Genomic DNA, 21,823 nt, shown 5'->3' with positions numbered 1-21,823 from the left:
GAAAGATGAATATGATAACTGAAGGGTATGAAGATGTTGTGATATTAATAAGAATGTAATTCCATAAGAAATTGTCTTGTGATTTATATCTAATAATATTACTGAAATTAGGCTAATGAAGGCAATCAATCCTCTATAATACATTTTTGTAAATTTGATTCTCAAAGCATTTCTGATAGAAAGAGGATAGATTTGTCTTCTCCCAGGAATCCCTGCTGACATGAGAACCCCCACTGAAATCAATTGACAAGCAGACAGGGGAGTAAATAAACCTCTGTGGATGCACTTCTGCTCTGCCCTGCTTCTGTAGTTCCTCTCTCATGGCAATGTCCTTAGAGTCACATTTTCTGTAAGAAAACTGCTCCAGTGCATCTGGAGTGCAGTCTCACACCTTCCTGCGCTACTAGTGAACTCTGCCTGCTACGAAAGTTGCCTTTGCTCTTGCTGTCTTGGGTACAGATCACAAAGTCCTTTGCTGTGCTACACCAGTCTCTCCAGACCTTTGGGTATCTATGCAATTAGCTGGTCTACACTGCACCCCACACTGCTTGGTTCTACTGATGTTACACTAAAGGAAGGCAAGCTTCATTGTATTTACCCATTCTGTATGAACACTGCAGACTGCAGTGTATGTTTCCTCACCCCAGCCTCCCTTTCTCTAAGCAACTGAAATCAACTTCAGCAGATCCCTGAAAACATACATACTTATTTCCCTCTTTGTCTCCTTCCTTGTCTTCTTCATTACTCATTTTCCTTGGAAAGGACAATGTGATTTATAATATGTATCTTTATAGCATTTGGAAGAACACCTATTTCTTCAGAGAAATGTCATGGGATATATTTAAAACCACAGATATTTTAGAAATCTGGGACTACTTTGCTTTGCTTGAAGAACAGACTCATAGTTCTCCTTTTAGTGGGATATCTACAATGAAATCAATAATCTTGTGAATAATTTTGTGGCTGTTAAAGTATGACCTCTGTTCTGGGTAGACTGGGAAGAGAAGCTCCCACACACATTTATTTCCTCATGCCCAACACCTTCCTCTTCAGGATTCTGGAAATGGGCATTTTAGCAGAGGTTATTGTCTCTGTCACCATGCTAATTTAGTCAATGGCAATAACCTTTTTGATGCCAGTGAGGCAGGATAAAAGCTTGTGTAAACAGCCAGCACTCACATCTTTCGTTATCTCAAGAACCTTGCTGACATCTGACTTAACAACTTACATATCCACCTCCCTCAAATACTTAGTAAGCACAGATATCGGACAGCAAGGAGGTATAATGGTGAAGAAAAGGATGTGAATATAAGGCTAGATTAAAGGTGTAGTGCTATAGACAAGATCACACTTTTTTTTTTTCTGTATCTCAGTCCAAGCAGCTGTTGAGGCAAACAGCAAGAAGCACAGGAGATTAGGGGAAAAATAAATATGAACCATCAGATGCTTGGGAAAACTGCAGTCTTATCTGAGCTTTGTGAGAAGAACCTGAGACTGGAGAAATACCAAGGGAATGGCTACTGGTTTAAAAAGAAAAAAAAAAGTTGATTATATTTTGTCAGAAAAGGAAAGATTTTAGTCCTCACTGGTTTTTTTTGTGTTTGAGGTTACTTATGAAAACCACTTAGCACGGAGCAGATTAGATCCTGGCACTGTTGTGCTGTCATCACTGTAAATTCATTAATGTTTCACTGAACTGTTCTAATGCCATTAGACTGCCCCATGTCACATGTGTTATGTCTATGAATGCTCTCTTTGTCTCTCTGTGTAGCAAGGAAGGTGAAAGGCACTGGAATTGAACTCATTCTTCAAGCCGAGAATCTTTGCAATCATAAATAAAGTAAGCCCCTTTGGCTTAACATTCATTGCCTCCTTTCTCATTTAAAAACAGATGTCAGCACAAGGAGAAGGCAGGTGCAGAGTGCCTCTTTCAGCCGCTTTTGAAGGAAAGCAGGAAGTGAATAAGTCACAGGGAGCTGTGCTGTTTGGATCTTTAGAAAGCATTTATAGCTTCTAGATACGTTCCGGCTAATGAGGGTGTGAGATGTCAGCTCTTTGGAAGTTAGAGCATGCACTGTTGCACTCTCATCAACTCTGATGGATACAGTGTGTATGGGAATATAATTTAAACATGAGGATATGAGGGATGATTTATTAAGTTACCACAGAAAGTACTTAAGAAAAAAATGTCTAATACTAGAAAAAATGTCTGGTGTAGTTGAATGCTATATAAACTACAAAATTTGTTATAAACTGGAAACCCCCAAATGGATATTCTGCTTACACTGCAGCACTGTCTGAAAATGCATATAAATACCCTGAATAGTAGCTGTAAAGTATTACAATTTACAACAGCCAGACTCCTGAACCTAATGAAGGCCACAAACTGATGCCAATCATATTACTGCTGTTAAAGTCAGCAGCAATATCTGAGGGTATGCTATGTTTGGGTGTGTGGTGAGAATCTGACTACTGCCATTTTCCCCCTTAGGCAATCCAACTTTCCACACAAAATACTGTTCTTTTTTAATGGGGGCAAGATTAGACACTATATGATCCATGGTCTCTACGAGATGCCAGACTGAGGTGAGCAGAAAAAAATAAACAGCACTAAAGCCTCTCCCTCCTCTCTTTCCACATCTCTCAGGTTTGATGTGGGTGGAAACAACGCTATTCTTTGTAAAGAGCTGGCACAATTTGCCCTCATTAGCAGAGCATGCCCACTTTTTTTTTGCCACTCTTGCTGTACCTCATTTGAAACACCACACCGCAGGGATTTTGCAGTGTCTGGGATTTTGACTATGAAAGGACAAGTTTACAAGAAAAACGCCTGCAGCTTCCTGGGCTTGATGCACTGCATTGTCTGGCATGGATTTCACTTTCCCCATGACACTGAAAAAGCACTGCCATGGAACAACTTGCTTTGATGCCCTGTGCTAGCAAACAAGTTCTGTGATAAACAAGCTTTTAATCCTGTATTTCCACACTTTCACTAAGGAAATCACAACTTAATAAAGCTGTGTGTCAATGACTGTGCCAAAAGTTCAGCCTTGAACAGAGATGGTAAAAGAGGGTAGGAGAGAAAGTGCTCACAGGAAACACACAGAAGAATTGTACTTTAGAAGCTTTGTCAGTGCTTTGATTTAGTGCCATCAGTCCTACTGCGGCAGGCCTTCTACTAAGTGCTACTGTAGGCAGTCCAGGAAAACTCCCAAGAAGCCATAAATGATGCTTGTGACCTGAAAAGTATCTTCTGCCTCCCTGAATTCTAAGGAGGGATCTGCCAAAGCAAGAAACGTGCCGGGACTCACGAGGAGCCTGCCCTTTCATGTGATAAGGTCTCTATGGAAAGAACTGTGGTGTAATCAAAGTACATAAGTAGCCAAATCTCAGCATCAGGTTTTCGGGAAAAAGCCCTGCTGGTCCCTTCCATATGATGCCTGTCCACATGTGTCACAGCCAACAGCTGGTGAAGAGCCATCTTCTGCATGAAGGGAATACCCAGCACTAAAATGTGTGTTAACACACCCAAGACAAAGTTTTTCAGTGCCAAAATTAGCAGTTTGGGAAGCAGCACAGGAATGTAAGTAGCAGAGGACCTTTTCTGCTTACCTGAAAGTTGTCTTGTTGCCCAAAATCTTCACAGTATCCTGAAGTATTGCACTGTCTCCTGGTGCTACTGCTCTGTTCCTTTTTCAGATGAAGAGAGGCTGAGCTTATCTGCTTTGCTGATGCAGATAAAACAAAGCACATTATGCTACGAACTAACTCCCTTCCTGTGGAACAAACATTAGGAAGCAGCTAAAGAGACATTCAAGACTCCCGTGTTTCAATATAAACCAGAAAATGCCTGTTTTCAGATTATTAAACAGGAAGGTGCAGACTGTAATACAGAATCTAATCACAAGAATAAAAAGTCTCATATCAAACTCTTCTTTTTAGTGAAGAAGTCTTCTCTGATGCTTTCCCCCCCTGCCCTTTTTATACAAAACTGAAGGGCACAGATGCATTGTAGGACATTGATAAAATATTAGAGCCACTGCATGGCTTTAAATTACTGCACAGAAATCTGGAGCATTTTTGGAAAATATTTCATATTCAGTGTGGGAAAGTATTTTTATTTTTAAAGGTAGCTGTTTGAAGCTGTTCAGTGGCTTGTAAAGTTACCAGTTCCTTTTCATTTCTGAATAGGAACATTTCTGTGTCTGTGCAAGGTCTCAATTTTTTGAGGCTGGGGTTCTTTTTACCACACATCTTATCTGAGCCAAGTACTGCATTATTTTTGATGATATTATAACCTTGGAAAAATACTAATTCAGGAAATCAGTGTTCAATGTTTCTATACAAAACATTTAAATTAGGACAAAATCAGTTGCTTTTTCCTAGTTAGCTACATGACTCACGATTAATGATTGGTAAAATATAAATCTGAATGGAAATATCTCCTCTTCCAAGGTTCCAATTGATCAGTTTTCAATTGCCAGACTGAGGATGTGAGCTAAGAGCCTCTCTAGCAGCATTGCAGTGACACACTGCCTGTCATTTACTGCCTGCTCTCCTTTTAAGTACTTGTTCCTTCATAATTATTATCTGCAGTTGGCCACTGGACTTTGAAACTGCAAACTGCTTTCCATATCTTTTGTTTCTTGTTGTATATACATTGAAATCACATGGTTTGTTATCTGTCACTAAGATTTCAAGCAGCATGACTTAAAAGGAAAAATGTCAATGAAAATAGGGAGCCCTTTACTGACTATAAAATGTGACACATCTCTGTAGCCAAAAATAGAACAATAATACTTGGAATCTGGTTCTGATTCAGTGGTGAATAGAAAAAAAATGATTAGAAGTAAGTAGAAAAAGACTAAACAAATATCGATATGTAGTAGAAATTTCAGGCTATAAAAATATTGATGCACGCTTCAGGAAAAATCAATAACCAGGTTTCACACAGATTTGTAACAGTTTTTTAACTACATTAATTAGAGAAGAAACTCAGAGTCATTACTGGCTGAGACTGCATTTTTTTGATGGTGATAAAGATACTATTTTAGGGGTTTTATTTTTGGGGAGGAGTCTGACCTGCCTACATCATGAGTGGTTAAAGAATTTTTCATTTTATTAATAACTAAATGGTATTGTGCAATAACATAAAATCTGATTTAAATGTATGTACCTAGACAGGTATTTACCAGGTTCTCACAAAACCCTGGAGTTTTATAAACTGGCTGAATAGATCCTCAGTCTGTTCTGTAAATTTTTAACAAATACAGGAAAATGTTATAATACATAAATAATGTTAATATTATGTGAATATTAAAGAAAAAAGAGAGAAATGAGAAAATTTAGGTAATTACTCCCTGGTTTGACAAAAGTAGCTGGAAAACTACAAAAGATATGGGACTACAGTTATAAAAATTTGATGTAGAGGACTAATGCTAGTGACAACAGTTTTACTAGAAGTGTGTCGTGTCAAAGAAACCTACAATGAGATTACAGATTTGTTGAGGCAAATGATTTAGTAATGTACAAGATACTGATTAAAAAGGAAGACTAGGGCTCATTCAAATGGATGGCATTTTAGGTCAACAAAACATAAAACGATAATGCAGTCTGTGACCAAATTCTGTAGTCTGGCTCCTGGATGCCCTGACTCACACAGAGGATTTAAATTTTATACTAAACTACAACAAACAAGACAACCTATATTTGATTCAACAGCAAAAAAAGAACTAATGTGAATCCTAAATGTGCAGATAAAAATAAATAAATGAGTACATAGAGGTGAAACAAGAGCTACTCGGGAGAATTCCAGTGTCTGTATTTTTAATGTGGAAAATGGGAAAATGTACAGAAAAAAGCTAAACCAAAGATATCTTGGTGTTAACCCTCTAGTAAGTGTTAATGAGCTCCTTTTATTTAAATCTCACAGAGGTGAACAGACTAACACAGGTGAGTACATTAGAGAGAAAGCACAAAGCAATAAAGGCTTTTCTGTCAAGGCAAACAGGCATAACATGAACTAGTGGCTGAGAGTTAAAGCCAGAAAAATTCAAATTAGAATTGAATACTCATCAGTTAATACTGAAAGAGGTTAACCACTGGAATGAGCTCTCAAAGTAATGAGTTCTTCATGTTTTGATGTCTTCAGGTCAGGCATTTCTGAAAAATGTGCTGTGGCTAAACACAAGTTATTATTTATTGATAGCCAAATAATTAACTTAATACATGAGCAATTGCATGAAATCTAATAACTTGTGATATAGGAAGAAGATTATGCTCTGAATGTACAATTTCATAGCTTTTCCAGAACAGGGCACATGAACACTTTGCCAGCTATGGATGTTGGCACATTGATAAGTGAAACTTAGTAGAATGAATGATGAACTGACACTCCTTTCACCATCATTTTACAGACTCAAATATGTTATCTCCTTGCCACTTCATGCTGATCAGTGCTTCCTTTTTCTCACATGCTTCCCAGCTGAAAAGCCAACACCTGTAAGCCAACACCTGCTTGTGCTCTTCTAGTGAAAAAATGATGAAGCCCATTATTTAACTCGTCCTCTCCTTTTATTTTAAAGTGTAGAAGGTATTATATCTTTCCCTGATTCAGTGCTTTCCTTTGAAACATGTAATTTGTAAGTGGTGGATTTAACATCTATCAGTTCCACTGACAAAGAGCCACTCCTTTTCAATAGCTATCAGATGAAATTCATAATCCTTCAAGAATCTCATATAATGTTAAAGATCTGAAATTATTACCGCTAGGTAAATACATATTTATCATCTCCTTACTGCAGATTTCCCCCCTGAGCTTCCCATCTTCTTCCTTTAATTTGCATCTGGGTGTATCATTAGTTTTGCTTGCTTCCTAAAGAAATAAAGAAATAGGAGTTTTGCCATGTCAGGGCCCTTGATTATCATTTGCATTTTGTGTTTCAGAGACATCTTATTTAATCCTTTAACTGCCTTTTCCTTTTAGCCCGGTAGCAGAAAAAAAAATCTCACTTCCCTTCTAGTCTTCTGTTGTCTTCAGGAATTCACTTTTGTGCTTATTTTACTTCATCAGCAATTCCTATTCCTATTGTATCTACCATTTTTTTGTAATTCCTTACACATTTTTTTTCCCAGGGCTAGATCCTTTTAGGGAAAGGAAGTGCTCCAGCAGACTACATAGATTACTTTCTAAAGTTTTTAGTGTGCCCTTAAATACATTGTACTTTATTTGTACTTTATTATTATTTCTTCTGTTCCCTTTTGATGGTAGTTTTTTCAGTCCTTAAAAATGACTTCCTATTACTTGTGCTTTCTTTAAAAAGCTTGACACTATTCCCCTGTAGTTTTAGTCTCCTCAAGCTATATGTCTAAAGTCTCGTGGAAAGCCATAATAGTCCTGTTTTACACGTTTGAACACTTGGAGAATACACACCAATTATACCCATACGTTTGTAGCTTATTCCCATTTTCCCATCACTTGTGCGTGTAAAAGGTTTATAACTGTCCTGTAGAAAGATGTCTGTACACACTTGCAGATCAGTATGTTGATCTTTAAATTCCCCACCCAAACCATGCATGTTGTAAAGTGAAACATGTGAAGTGTGTTTAGGGCCAGTCTGCTGCGCTGTTAGCTGGCAAAACCAGGAAGCACAAATTGATACTTACAGACCATAAAAACACTCAAGGCCATGGAACCCACCCCTTGGTGTAGATGTAAGGGGAAATTGGGATTCAGCTGACATATTTTTGCGATGTTTGCGGGATGGCATTTGCCAATGTAAACCTGACTTGCAAAGATACAGTGTCTTTCACTGTGAATGGTTTATTTTTGCTATAAATGGCCCCTTTATTGGAAATGGTCTCCCTTTACCTTTTAATCTTGGACTGTTTGAACTACCCAACCAAATTTTCCGTTCTGTAATGCATTACTACAGATGAAGAAAATAAAAATAGGCAAATATTATAATTCCAGGAATACTGGAATATTATTCCTTCTAATTAACTAGTTCTTTTTAAAACGTGCAGAGAGATTTTCAATATTGGTACATATAAGCTTGTGCTATAAAGTTCAAATGCAGAAACTCTGTGCTTACACTTCTAAACTTGGAAAAGAATCAAACTTCTTTGAGAGCCTAACCTGGCATGAAATAAAGATAGAAACAAGACCACGTGGGAGATATTTGCTGGTCAACCTCATAGTCAACACCGGAAGAAAAATAGGAAGCCCTATTCACTGGAAAAATTAGATGCTCCAGGTCCCTTCAGCTGCTTGTCTTGCTGTAGGACATTGCCTTTTCTTTCAGGAAACCTTGGCAAGAACAGAGATCTGGCTTGCAGAAGCATAAATAGACTAAATTACCCCAAATGGAATGTTCTAATATGCTATAGATCCATTCCCTCCCTATCAAAATGTTAAATCCTTCATGCCCTCACCTACTCTATGTTGGCAGCAACTGAATAAAGAAGGAAGTGGATAATACAGGAAATATGATCATCTCAGAGTCTGAATTTTTCATCCCTTGCACCAAGGAAATAACTGTCAGTTCTGTGGCTGCAAAGAATCATGCCGGTAGGCATGTACAGTCTAAAATAACTTGTATGTAATTCTGCTTTTCTTTTTTTCTATAGATTTCTTAGTAACCTGTACAGTTCTCTGCACTGGACCCTCCCTTTTCAGAGTGGTGAAAGCAGTAAGTAAAGTTCTGGACATGTAACCTCTTAAAAAAATGTTGCTAGTCATTAACAAGAATTGTCACATACCAATTTTTCAGCATTCAGATGGAGAATATTGGTTCAGGCCCAGTTTTCCCAGTCTATACTTTTTAAGGTGTTTGGGGAAGATATATTTTCTGAAAAAAAAGAAAAAAATCATGCAGAACAAAAAAGTATATCTAGATATAGAAAACAGAAGAATAGTTGCTTGGGATCTCACCAGGATTAAGTATTATACTAACCATGTTTCAAAATGTCATTTCTTGTTTGACGAAAGGAATGTCAGAGACTACACTGCTTCTGAACTACTGTTGTGTGAGTTCAAAGAGGAACTATTAAGCCCTGGATCTGTGCCTGAGCTTTTTATTCCTGGTACTATCAAAGGGTGTGATCATTAATCCCAGTTAAACAAGAAGTCAGCATGTTCCACAGAATCAAAGGCTGAGCCAGGATTCAGGAGAGAGATGTCCTGCTCCTGCTTCTGCTGATGAGGTGTTATGTCACTTATGAAACTCATGTTGGCTGAGCTTCTCCTACTTTTTGCTCAACAATTTAATATGAGCTTGGGAGCCATAACTATGCCTGTCTATAGATTTTTCAGTGAGTTTGGCCAATGTAGCAAACATCATGGGCAATGCATTTTTACAGAATAGGAGTGCATTTATATGTATTATATTTATATATTTAACATATTTTCATTGTAAATTCAACTATTGGGAGCTTCTACACAAATTTAAACAATTTCACGTTTGCTTACATCATTAAAGGAGATTAAATCCCACTGATCTTGGACAAATCTTACCTCATGTCACTATCTCCATCTGATTGTTTCAGCCCTTTTATTTGAAGCTGAGTCCATAAACAAATGAGTTGGTTTGTGCAGAGGATCCACATCCATCTTTTTCCACTTTTGTAAGGTCAATATCCACATTTGTCATTGGAGTTTAATGTGAGGGCTCAGTCCCATGCTCCACTTCCTTGTGGAGAAGCAAACTCCTTTGTTACTTACATACCTCACCATTAAAGAAGTCCCAGGGATCTTCAGTGAAATCTAATCTGTTGATTCTCTAATCTATGCCTGACAGATACTAAGGAAGAAACAGGATATTTGCACAAAAACTACTCAGCAGACATATGGGAATAAAGAAATGTCAATTATTCAGTAAAGATTTACCTGCTATGCCTAATCTTGCTGAGGGATATGGAAAAAATTGAGAGGTTAAAAGGAAGGCAAAGCCATGAAAAGTATTTATTGCAAGACAGGAACTCACAGGTCTGATAAAGTTGCCCCTCAAAAGCATGAAATTCTAGAACAGACATCCCACAGGAAGGTTACTGCAGGAAAGGGCTTAATAGAGAGCATGAATGAATGAAATACTGTATTTCAAAGACTAAGGGAATGTACCCAGCCTCCTAGGACTGTTTGGTTCATTTCCAAAATATAAGACTCCTTTTTTTTAGAAGAAAATGAATTTCCAGTCAGATGGACCAGAACAGATGATGATTTAGGGTAATGTTTGTTGTTTTTTGCCCCATGTGGTTGAACAATGATTCAAAGGAATCTACATTAATAGAAGCAGCTGGTGTGTGTTTTAGAATTGAGTAGATTATAAAATTTAACAACTTAATAAAGCCAGTTGGCTATGGGAGATGGGTATGCAATAAAATGCATGTTAAAAATTTCCAAGTTTTCTCTTTGTACTGATATCAGGTGCTCAATATATGAAAACACGTCTGTTTGGGTTTTTTCCTCAATAAACTGCATCATGTTGTAATTTGGGTAGTATGATACTGCAGAAGGAAACCTGTGTTTCTTCTCTGCTCTTGGAAAAACCCAACCCAGTAAACTCTACTTCTTTTGCCCTATTTTCTTTTCACCTTGCATGCAGCTCATGAACCAGTACTCTCTTGCTTCATTAATGAAGTTTCATCTCAGTCCTTGTTTTTTCATCTCACGCTCACACTGCTGATAATTTCTGCTCCCCTGTCAGTGCTGCACAGGAATCACAGGTACTGCTGCTGAGTTGGGGATCACTGAAGCACAATGAGCTCCACACTGAGATCAAACCTTGTGGATCAACAGCATAGGATCAAGATGTTATCATCTTGGGATACCAGAATTCAGGGAGGTCTGGTCACTGTCTTTAAGTGGACGAGAATGGTAAGCAAAGGGCACTTCTTACCATTTTAGCAATGCTATTTGACTGCCTCTGTTACGTTTTCTGATTGCTGTCAGGGATTGCAGACTGTCAGTACTACATTCCTGTTTCCCTTCCTGTCACTGATGCAAGTTTTTGGGCCACTGCCTAGAAGAGATCTCTATAACAGAGGTCCCTTCTGTCCTTTTTTCCCCTGACAGAATGAATATTCTCTAGTTCCATACACAGCTGTTTTCAAAGGAGAATGAAGAGTCCTTTCATAACCTTGAACTGAGGCATCTTCATCTTGGGGAGAGAATTTCCTCAAACCTTCCATTTTTTGAATAATTTGCAGTAGGAATTGATGCCACACTTCTTCCTTTAGGACAAAAAGGGCAGAAGCGGGCTCCCTTCCTTATTCAGTGGCTTCCTTATCCTCACTGAGGGTTTCCGTTCCTCCACAGAAGGGACACAGTGCTCAGTAGTGAGGAGTAAACACAGAGTCACAGAACGACTGATGCTGGAAGGAACTTCTGGACATCGTCTTGTCCAAATCACCCGCTCAAGCAGGGCTGCCCACAACAAGGACTACATTAATACCTTCGTGGATGGAGACTCCTCAACTTCCTGGGGCAACCGGTGTCCGGGCTTAGTCATTGTCACAGTAAAAATTGTTTCCTGGTGTTCAAAAAAAACCTCCCGTGTTTCAATTTGTGCCCATCACCACTGGTCTTGTTACTGGGCCCCACTGGAAAGAGCCTGGCTTCACCCTCTTTGCATTTTCCCTTTGGGTATTGGTACACATCCGTGAGATCCCATTGAGCCTGCCCTTCTCTGAGCTGAACAGTCCTAGCTCTCTCAGCCTTTCCTCATAGGAGAGATGGTCCAGCACCTTAACCATGGTCATGACCATTTGTTGGAGTCTCTCCAGTAAGTTCATGTCTCTCTGTACTGGAGCAGCCCAGATCTCAACCCAGCACCCCAGGTGTGTCCTTAGCCGTGCTGAGCAGAGGGGCAGGATCACCTCCCTCAACTTGTCGGAATTGCTTTGCCTATTGCAGCCCAAGGTATCGTTCACCTCCTTTGCATCAAGGGCACACTGCTGGCTCATGTCTGACCTGATGCCCACCAGGACCCACAGTGGGTGTGACCCATCCACCCAATGCCGAACTGCGTTCCAGTCAGGTAGTCCCCCACCTGTCCCGGCGCCTGGATTGTTCCTCCCCAGCGGCCGGGCTTTGCCCTTCGCCTTGTTCCAGTCGCTCTCCCTGGGTGTCCCCGGGTGCACAGAGCGCCCGTGCCCAGCTGGAGGGGCAGCGGGAGCTGTGGAGACACGCACCCACCCGGGCTAGGGAAGCAGCCTGCGGAGGACGGCGAGGAAGGCGCAGGAGGAGGCTCAGGAGCGCCGTCCCGCCGGGAACGCCCGCCGCCACCTCTCCCCTCGCTCCCGTGCCGCGTCGCGCCGCTGGGACAGCGAGCGGCTCCCGCTGTTGCCCGGCGGCCGCCCCCGGCCCTGCCCCTGCCCCGGCGCTCGCCGCCACCCGCGGGCGGGGGCGGAGGGCGGGGGGAGGTCCCGGCGCGGAGCCGAGCGCCGCCAGCCCGGCTGGCCCCGCACACGCTCGCACTCCGCACAGCCCGCCCGGCCGCCCGCCCATGGCTGACAGGAGCCTGATCGAGGGCGCCGAGCCCCTGCCGCGCCGGGAGGAGCCTCCGGAGTGGGGCTACGAGGAAGGTGAGGAGCGGGCGGCGACTCCGCCGGGGAGAAACTTTGTCCGCTGCCGGGGGAAGAGGAGGCGGTGTTGGAATTTCAGTGGCGGGGCACCGCGGGGTTCGCTCCCCGGCCGTCCCGAGCCGCCGGGAGCGGGAAGCGCCGTCCCGCAGCAGGTCCATCCCCGCCGGCGGGAGGGCAGCGCGGGGCGGCGGCCGCGGAGCCGCGGGGTCCGGCCGAGCAGCCCCTGCCCTGGCCGGGGACAGGGTCTGTCTGCCCCGGTCCCCCCGTAACCGCTTTTCCCTTGTGCCTCAGGAGTGGAGTGGGGGCTGATTTTCCCCGATGCTAACGGGGAGTACCAGTCGCCCATTAACTTGAACTCAAGAGAAGCTAAATATGACCCCTCGCTCCTGGAAGTGCGTTTGTCACCGAACTACGTGGTGTGTCGTGACTGCGAAGTGATCAACGACGGGCATTCGATTCAGATTGCCCTGAAGTCAAAATCAGGTATGCTGAAACATGGCCTTGATTTTCCCGGCTAAAGCTTGAGTTGCCTGAAGAGTCCCTGTACTCATATCCTGGAGTGTGGGAAAAGCAGCCTTTCCCAGCTGAGAGCAGTTGTGCCCATTCAGCGTGGACTATGCCCGGTGAGAGGGTTCCTGTTGACTTTGGTAGGAAGAGGAGCAAGTGTTGCAATGGGAGTTGCAGATTTTGATGCCAGGCTGGATGGTCAGTGAGATTGCTTCAAAGCAGGTCCATAATTTCCTCTTGTGGTGGTGGTATCCAGTCTACTGGCTTTAGTAGCTGTCTGAGCTCAGAAGCAGTACAGATTATTGCTAAGACAGTGTAGTGCCAAACTGTTCTGTGCAGCTGGCAAGATTTGTTCGTGGTTCAAAGACCATGTAAGTTAAAAGTGCTCTTCCCATTGAGTGGGTTCTGAATACTACCTACAGAATTGGACAGCTTAAGATAGATACACCACTTATACATGATCGCAATATTGATGAGGACCAAGTAGAAGGCAGTCCTCATTTCTTAAAGGATGACATTTTTGGTGTCACTCATCAAATTTGATTTGGAAGAAAATAATAAAGGAAACAATTCCAACATAAGTGAAGTTGCAATATCTTATCCAGACCTTTCATCTGGGTAAACTGTTCTGTATGAAGAAGGCAAGAAAGTAGGAAGGAAAAAAACTCCGTTTTGCCTTCTAGCACTTAGTTCTTACCATGTGTTTGGAAGAGCCTCCATGTTAGTCCAACCAGTCTTAGCTAATAACAGCCCTTTGGGGGCATTTAAACAGCTGGACATTGTCAAACCATGAGACATTCCAACTTCTGTTTCCTTCTGAGAACTCAGTAGTATTGGGAACTACAGCTGTGCTAAGTGAGGGAGTCAGTTCAGTTTTACACAGTTTTTTAAAAAGGAAGGATTTGTTATCTTAATAATGATGCTTTGATTTATAATTTCATTTCTATGATAATTTCCATGTATTTTTGCAGCACAGAATGTTTCTTTCCATGTAATTTTGCAGATTTGCAATAAAAGGGAAATGTATTTCCAGTCAGTTTCACTGCCTTCATCAGAAGCAGAGCTCTTTTCCCAAGGGATAAGGTTCTCCCTGCAGGATCAGGAATTCTTGAATTCTCCTGTGGAGGAAGTGAGAATGACCACAAGTGACCTCATCATTCGTATGCCAAAGTGCAACTCCTTCCATGCTGCCTTTCCCAAGGGCAGTTTCTAACTTAGTAGTGATTAATAAGATGGGACCAGAACACCTAAATGCCTTTGCAAAACCATTAAGAGAATTAGAAAAAAGCAAAGACTTTTTTTATACTTGAATGCAATGTGATGCCAGACAGAAGAGTCTTGAATTATAAGAAAATGTAAAATAGAGAAAAAGTTTATGACTGAAGTATGGAATTATGATTTAGGAACTCTTGGTTTAGTTTCAGCTTTTTTATTAATTTTAATGTTAACGTAATTTACCATTTTCCCTTTGTGAACTGGAAATAATTTGGGAGGGAGAAGAAAACATTTATTAAACCTACCAAGAGGAGAAGAGAGTTAATAAGCTGTGATTGAACCTGGCCTAGTATTCTGGCCATTTTTCAGGGATTGCAGAAACTCCTGCAGTTTCTTTTCCTCACAGGAGATCTCTGATGACAAATCCGTTTAGCTGGATTATGTTGTTGGGAACTGTTGAGCACTGGATGCTTTTGAAACTTTGTCCAATTAATGTGCAAGAGGTCCTCATCTACTGTAGTGCTAGTAGTCAAAGAAAAAGTTCTCTATGGAAAAAAGGAAACTGATTAGGATACATATTAAAAATAAATTTGTCATTACTGGTGAATGTTTTTATCCTTTAATTTAAGACATGCAGTCCATATGGAGTTCCCAAATCCTTCTCATTATTTAATTGCAAACATTTTTACAGCTGCTTTCATTTTGATAGTTGAATATGTGTTGTGCATTAGGTGGAAGAACCACGACCAGCTATGAAATAGTTTTATCATGGGATCAGTCTCCTAACTGAAGCCTTGGAAATAAACTCTTTGAAGCTCCTGGAGATCCAGAAATACATCAAATAGAGAATATTTGTTCTAGTGACAGTTTTTTTCAGAGCAATGTTTTAAAACAGAGAAAATACTCAATTTTCCTAATTGAGATGATGATTATTATACTGTCCTTATTAAGCACTAATTGAGTATCATTATTCTTTTTGTTTATCCAGATTTCTTAAATACTTCAATTGGTTGTTTCCTCAAGTGTTCACTGGATTGGTAGATTTTCCCTCTAGGGGATATAGCCTTAGACAGAATGTAGATAAAGCAAGGCTAAGGAGCAAATCTGAATCTATAACTATATTTAGGACATTTCATTTTAGAAACTCTAATGGCTGTTAGATAAGTTGTGCAGAATTAATAAAGGAGGATTAACTGGAGTATTTGACTTTTTTTCCTCCAGCTTAGGAAAAACATAATTGATCTGTTTTCTTTTATTTTTTTTACAGTTTCATACCTTTGGTTTTGTGTTTGTACAATTATAAAAACATTCAATTGCTAACTGATATTTTAGTATTACACCACCTCTTGTGCTCCAAGTTCAGGCGGTATAGTTTGTGTATCAAAATAGCTATATATTATGGAACTAATTCCCTAAGGCTATATTTCATGCAGTTAAATAATCCTTATCAATTATCAGAAACTGTAAAAGATTAATTCCAAGTCTATGAAATGTAAGCTAGAATTTAATGGGTTCTGGGGAAGACTGTGAATACCCTTAAATAAAACTTAGCCCTGCCTAGAAGCCAATATTCAATGATTTTAGTGGGAAGTTACCTCCAGCTTGTGGTGTAATATTTCATCTAAAGCAGATTCAGAAATCCCTGGGCAAAATGTTTCCGTTGATTAAGTCCATAGCAGGTTGGGCCTCACAATTGCTTGCTTTTAATACTTCTGGTGGAAGTCTCTATTAATGCAAAAGTGCTGAGCAGCTATATGTTTTTTTGTGCATGTGTTGTGATTGTGAACAGATGCTTTTAAAAAATTCCAGATGTTTAAAAACTGAAGTAAGGAAAGCCCATGGCTGCCTAGAAGCTGTTTTTTAAGTAATTGAGGTATTCTGGTTTTGCTCCAGTGTGTAGGTTTGATTATATTTTGGTGTGGAGGCATTCAGTATCTCAGAAGCCTGACAGGTGGTATATGAGTGAACCCCCCTTTACCTAACAAAATATTTGCAATCAAAAGTTTTCTATCCATTTCTGTGACCTATAGTAAATATAGGCGGTGGAAATTAAACACTTGGACAATTTGGAGGTTACTTCCCAGTTCAGTTCAGAACCCCTGCCATCTGTTTAGAGCACACAGTTAATGTCTTGATAAGACAAATGAACATTCCCTCTTCTGACTGGTAAAGGTACAAGGCTTTTATTTGGTGTTCTGCATCATAAAACAAAGAGATCAGTATGACAGCAGTTTTACTGTTTTTCATAACTGACTCAATTTATGTTCTGTACCTGCAAGCTTCTTCAGAAGGAAAGGTGACAAGTCTGTCAGCTTAACTCTTCTCCTCTCTGGTACCGGTAATAATATAGAAGATTGCCACAGACTCCTTGTTGTATTTGGAGAATATATTTAGTGCCTTGTCTGCTTTGAAAGGCAAGTTCTACACCGCTAATCTTCTTTCCCAGTGTTAATAGGGGGGCCGTTACCTCGGGGACACGAGTTTGAACTGCACGATGTTCGATTTCACTGGGGGAGAGAAAACCAGCGTGGTTCTGAACACACAGTTAATTTTAAGGCCTTTCCCATGGAGGTAAGAGTGCTCTGCATTGTATAACACCCGTGAAATGCAAAAGATTTTATTTCATAGCCTGAGTTCTTGGTAGACCAGAAGCAACTTCTTTTTAGCTCTGCATGCTTTATATTTCAACCACAAAGCTGTCTTTTTGGGGTGTGCTTTAGTGCAGGTAAATTAGGATATGCATCTGGAATAGAATGCCTCCAGCACTCATCACACTGTATGATTAATTGGTCGTAAAGTTAACTTGCAGAATTATTAACTTCTTTCTTATTAGTGTTCTAACAAGATTTGCCATTTCAACACTTCCTATGTCACCTTGACTAATAGCTATAGATGGGGAGAACTAGCCCCTGGAAATATTTCCATGGTGAGTAATAACAATTTAGGTCAATTTGGAGTAAGTGTAGAGCAATTTGTTTGTGAAACAGCTTTACATACTTGAAAATTGGAGATTATGTGATAGTCTTGTATGTTCTCCAAGATCTGAAAGAAGTACACAATTTTGAAATAAAAGCAAAGTGGTAATGCAGTCTTAAAATATTCAGCTCCTCATGGGATTCGTGTCATAGGCAACACAAAATACTTGGTCCCATTTCTCCTGTCCTCCAGCAGCGGTTTGTTTTCACTTCCCACTGCCCCATTGCTTGCAGCTGTCAAGGAATGGCTTGGAGTATTCCTTAGCCCCTGGGCTGCAAGACTACTTTTAAAATATACTACTAGACTAAAGACTACTTTTAAAATATAAAATCCTAATATTTGGTGACTTCAGTTTTGTATCTTTTATCTTTTATTTCATTTGTTGTGCACTATTTGTTTTAAAGAAACTCAAGATTTTTTGTAGTTCTTTAATTTATTTTTGCCTTATTTATCTGTCATAATCCCTCATGAGTCTGGAACTGTTTCTTTTATTCATTGTGCTCAGTGCTAGGAAATTTATTATTGTAGTGTTCATGAGTGCCTGACTACTGGAATAGAACTGTCTTATGGAAAAGAATATAAAAATATTAAAGAATATTAAAGCAGCTACTGCAGAAATAAGTGTAAAAATCTTTTGGACTTACATCATCCATCTACTTCTTAGGGTTGTTCAAATACTTCTTTTAAGAGTTGTGGGTCAGATTTTGGTCTCTGCTGTTTGCTAATTTGCACTGGTCCATTACAGCCTCCCATATATAAACTTAATCATTTGGAGTTTTCAGGCTGAATTGAATCAGATCATAGAATATTTATGTTGGAGAAGGCCTTTATGATCAACAAGTCCAATCATAAACCTAATACTGCCAAAGTCCTCCTCTGAACCATGTGCCTAAGTACCACATCTATGTGTAGGTCCCCTCTGCAGGTTGATTCCAGGCAGGTCTTGGAAATGCAGAATTGCTTGAATGGATAAGACTCATCAACCAAAGGGAAAACAAGGCAATGACTTCTGCATCCTAATTACCTGGCACAATATATACAATATGATTTATATGGGCAATGAGACCTCCAGGATACTGCAGTGTTCCCCTGAGGCAGGAAGTAGACAATTCATTATAAAATAGCTCTGCTTAGTGCTTTTCTTCAAGGCTGGTCCAGTATGTGGTGATAGAGAAATATGCTGAGAGCTGTACTTGTGAACTATCAGGGTTTCCTGTCTCTTTGTTTATTAAAGATCACTTGCAAACCATCTTGGTGGTATGTGGGAACAGTTTATTGAGAATCTGCAGAAAACCTAGAATTATCTACTCCAGATCAGTCTGGAGAAAAATATGCTTGACCCAGAGATACAAAACAACAAACTTAATAAGTCATGAAGGGATTTCATTCTTCACCTACTTTAAAAGCAGTACAGCAGCTGCACAAACAGAATCCTGGCACAGTTGAAGAACATCACCTGGAGGCGAGCAAGCCAGTGTTGTTCTATTTCCTGCATCGAAGCAGCTTTCAACTAAACTCTAACTTCCAAGAAATAATTACTGATGCAAAATTTCTCTAGCAGAAAACAACCTGACCCATAATACACTTTAAGTACAGTGTGAATGTTTCATTTTGTAAACAGATAAATTCTTATGGCGGAAGATGGCCTGTTCATCATCTTCTGCCCCAAGTTGCAAGAAAGTGCAGAGCAGTTTTTTTTTTTTTGACAGATGAACTGCATTTCCTTCTGCTATATGCATGAAGAGCTGTTATATTAATTCCCTCTCAAATTGTCCAAGTCAAATATTATACTTGAGCAATATTAAAATGAGTACTTGTGGCCACTGTAATGTTTAGGTAGCACACCTGGGATTCCAGAATAGAAGTTTTTGCTGTTTGCTATTCCAGGCATAGCCTTTCCTCTTTTTTTTTTTCTTTTTTTTTTTTCTTTTAACAATAGCTTTGATCAACGGACTGGGAAATCTTTTCTTAGCTTTTGACATTGGCACTGGTTTATACAGTTGTTGGAAATCATCAAATTCTGAATGTGTATTTGCCTTGATTTCTAGTGGGTTTCACAGATTGACAGAATATCCTGTCTTGGAAGGGGCCCACATGGATCATCCAGTCCAGCTCTTAGGTAAATGGCCCATATGGGGATTGATCCCACAATCTTGATGTTACAAGTACCATGCTCTAATCAGCTGAACTAAGTTTATTGGTTACTAAGCACAAACAGCAATTGATGCCTATTTTGGCTATATCCAAGCAGTCTGCTGTAGTTTATGCTTTCACACAAAATAAGCTGGCAGTTGCTTGTGCATCAGCGCGTGCCTAGGAATATGTTGTGCCTCAAGTGCATAAGTTTGGGTCTTTTTCAAATGTAACAAATCTAGTAAGTCATCTTCCTAAGGAACTAGAAATTATTTCCATGGCAAATGATAGGGATTCTCTTCTCTTTGTGAGAGGAAAAACAAGGAGATAAGCGGTAATATGAAAATGGAAGTGCTTGGTTTAAGTGGGTACGTTAATGACACAACAGGTCGGCCTAGATTACACACTCTATTTTAAAACCCGAACTGTGCAGTTCTACAAAAATCAGCTTTTAGCTTGATGAGATCTGAGATGACTATCTGAGACTAATTATTGACTGGAGCAGCTGTCTGGTTTTTTTTTAGGGCTGAAGACTATACAGCTTTATTTTATTACACTGGACAAAATAGTTGTGAAACAGCTTCAGATTACCTTGTAATGACCTTTGTAAAAGATTTTGAAAAAGAGTGCAATTTTTCAAAATTTGGAAGGCCGATCTTCAATTACTTCCTTAGTCTCTTCATCTTTGGTACCATAATTTCTATAAAAGAAGTTAGGCAATATCCTGTATTAGTTGGGTAATATCCCATGTTTCTTAGTGCAAAAATCCATTACTTCTTAGTACACAGCCGGGGCCTTTGCTTGTGGTTAGGATATATAGTTTCATGGTGAAGTTGGGTAGATTACAAAGCTTGTGTAACCTCTGGAACAGCTTCTTGAGCTAATACATTATTGTCTAAAATTGTTCATGTGGCTTGGAGGCTGAGTTCTTTGTTTTTTTGATTCTTTCATGAGGTTCAGCAAAGATGTGTTTTCCACCTTCCCTGACTGAAGAATCCAGAATGTAGCCAGTGATATGCCAGTGTTTTCATTTTCACTGAAAAATCTGTGTTTGCAATAAGTCAGGAAAGCGGGACAAAACAAAAATATTTGTCAAAAGTAAATACAGTAACATCTTTTCTTAAACCAAGGAAAAGCAGAGGACTTCATGTAACAATACTCCTCCTTTTTTTTTTTTCATGATAGAAAGAGCATGAAGACTGCTCTTGCCCTTTGGGCAGGAATCAGAAGGAAACATTTGTGCAACTTTCTCTAGAAATCTTTCTCACCAGCTACTTTTACTTCATGTAAAAGAATGCTACTTTGCCTTTTGGCCCAAGATGGTGTTGGCCATGACATATGCTAAATGTTTAGTAAGGGTCTTAACATTAAGGGACTGTTTCTTGCCAGCAAATGGAACAGGTTACCAAATATCTGTGCCTTACAATTACAAAGTACAAATTTCCACAAAGTAGTGAAATCCGCATTTACACATGTGATTTACTTGAAGCTGATTCAGGTGTAGGAAAGAGAGGAACTATTTGCTATCCTCTCCTTGATGCCAAGAGTGTGGGTTGGAGAAAGAGGAAAAGCAAATGAAGAACTAATGAAACTGACTCTTTCCCTTACCTCTGATGTATAACAGGGAGATAGAAGAGGACAGAAATTGCAAATTGCTGCTATTTATTTTTGTTAACAAAGTGAAATGAGAGAAGCTAAAAATGAGTTCCCATTGTATATGATTGCTGTATAAACACAGCATATTGTAGTGCCAGGCTGAATGAACTTACAATCAAAAAAGAAATGAAATTTAGCAGGAGAAAAGAAATCACATGATAACATCAATACAGGTTTATAGAAAAAAATGCTTTCACTACTTCTGAAATGAAGTGAAACAGGGAAAAATATAAGGGGGCCTTAAAGTTGACTCTTCTTCTTAGTTAGTCAAATGGTGGTGTGACCAAAGGCACAAACTGACCATAAAGGCACAGTTGTTTCCAGGCTCCTGCTCTAAAATAAAATTGTATCAGGGAAGATAAAAAGGTTCCTTTCACCACTTGCAGTATAACTAGGAGGATAATTCCCTGTAATCCATCCTCTAAAATGTAGGATTACATTAGCTGCAAACCATGTGAAAGCTCTCAGCAGAAGTGGGTTGGCAGAAAATAATTTAAAAAATGTTTCCAAGATGTGCAGGAAGATTAAAAACTATTATTGTCCGTCCTACATTTTTTTGAGTAGAACAGAAGAAAACACAGTTGCTGCAAGGACCAAAACTGTTCCTTTCTGTTGGATAACAAAATGCAAACTAATTAATTCTGTAGACTCTTTCAGAGTAACTGAAATTCCTGCAGCAATGAAGGTAACAGTGCGAAACACATATCCTCCCCTCAATTTGATTTAAACCATGACGTTTTCCTTTGATAACAAG

General features: G+C 39.8%; 1 protein-coding gene across 1 annotated transcript in view; it reads left to right on the top strand.

Moving 5' to 3' along the window:
- Positions 1 to 12,181: 12,181 nt before the first annotated feature.
- The window catches only part of CA8 (carbonic anhydrase 8), a 46,128-nt gene continuing 36,486 nt past the window's right edge, over positions 12,182 to 21,823 (top strand). The window contains exons 1-3 of the mRNA XM_038127764.1: positions 12,182 to 12,582; positions 12,874 to 13,065; positions 16,751 to 16,875. Of these exons, the coding sequence (XP_037983692.1) occupies positions 12,504 to 12,582; positions 12,874 to 13,065; positions 16,751 to 16,875 (396 nt within the window). The 5' untranslated portion in view covers positions 12,182 to 12,503. The remainder of the gene's footprint in view (positions 12,583 to 12,873; positions 13,066 to 16,750; positions 16,876 to 21,823) is intronic.

Source organism: Motacilla alba, chromosome 2, assembly GCF_015832195.1.
Source record: "Motacilla alba alba isolate MOTALB_02 chromosome 2, Motacilla_alba_V1.0_pri, whole genome shotgun sequence".
Lineage (NCBI taxonomy): Eukaryota > Metazoa > Chordata > Aves > Passeriformes > Motacillidae > Motacilla > Motacilla alba.
Note: the sequence above shows the minus strand (reverse complement) of the source record. Positions and strands in the feature narration are given on the sequence as shown.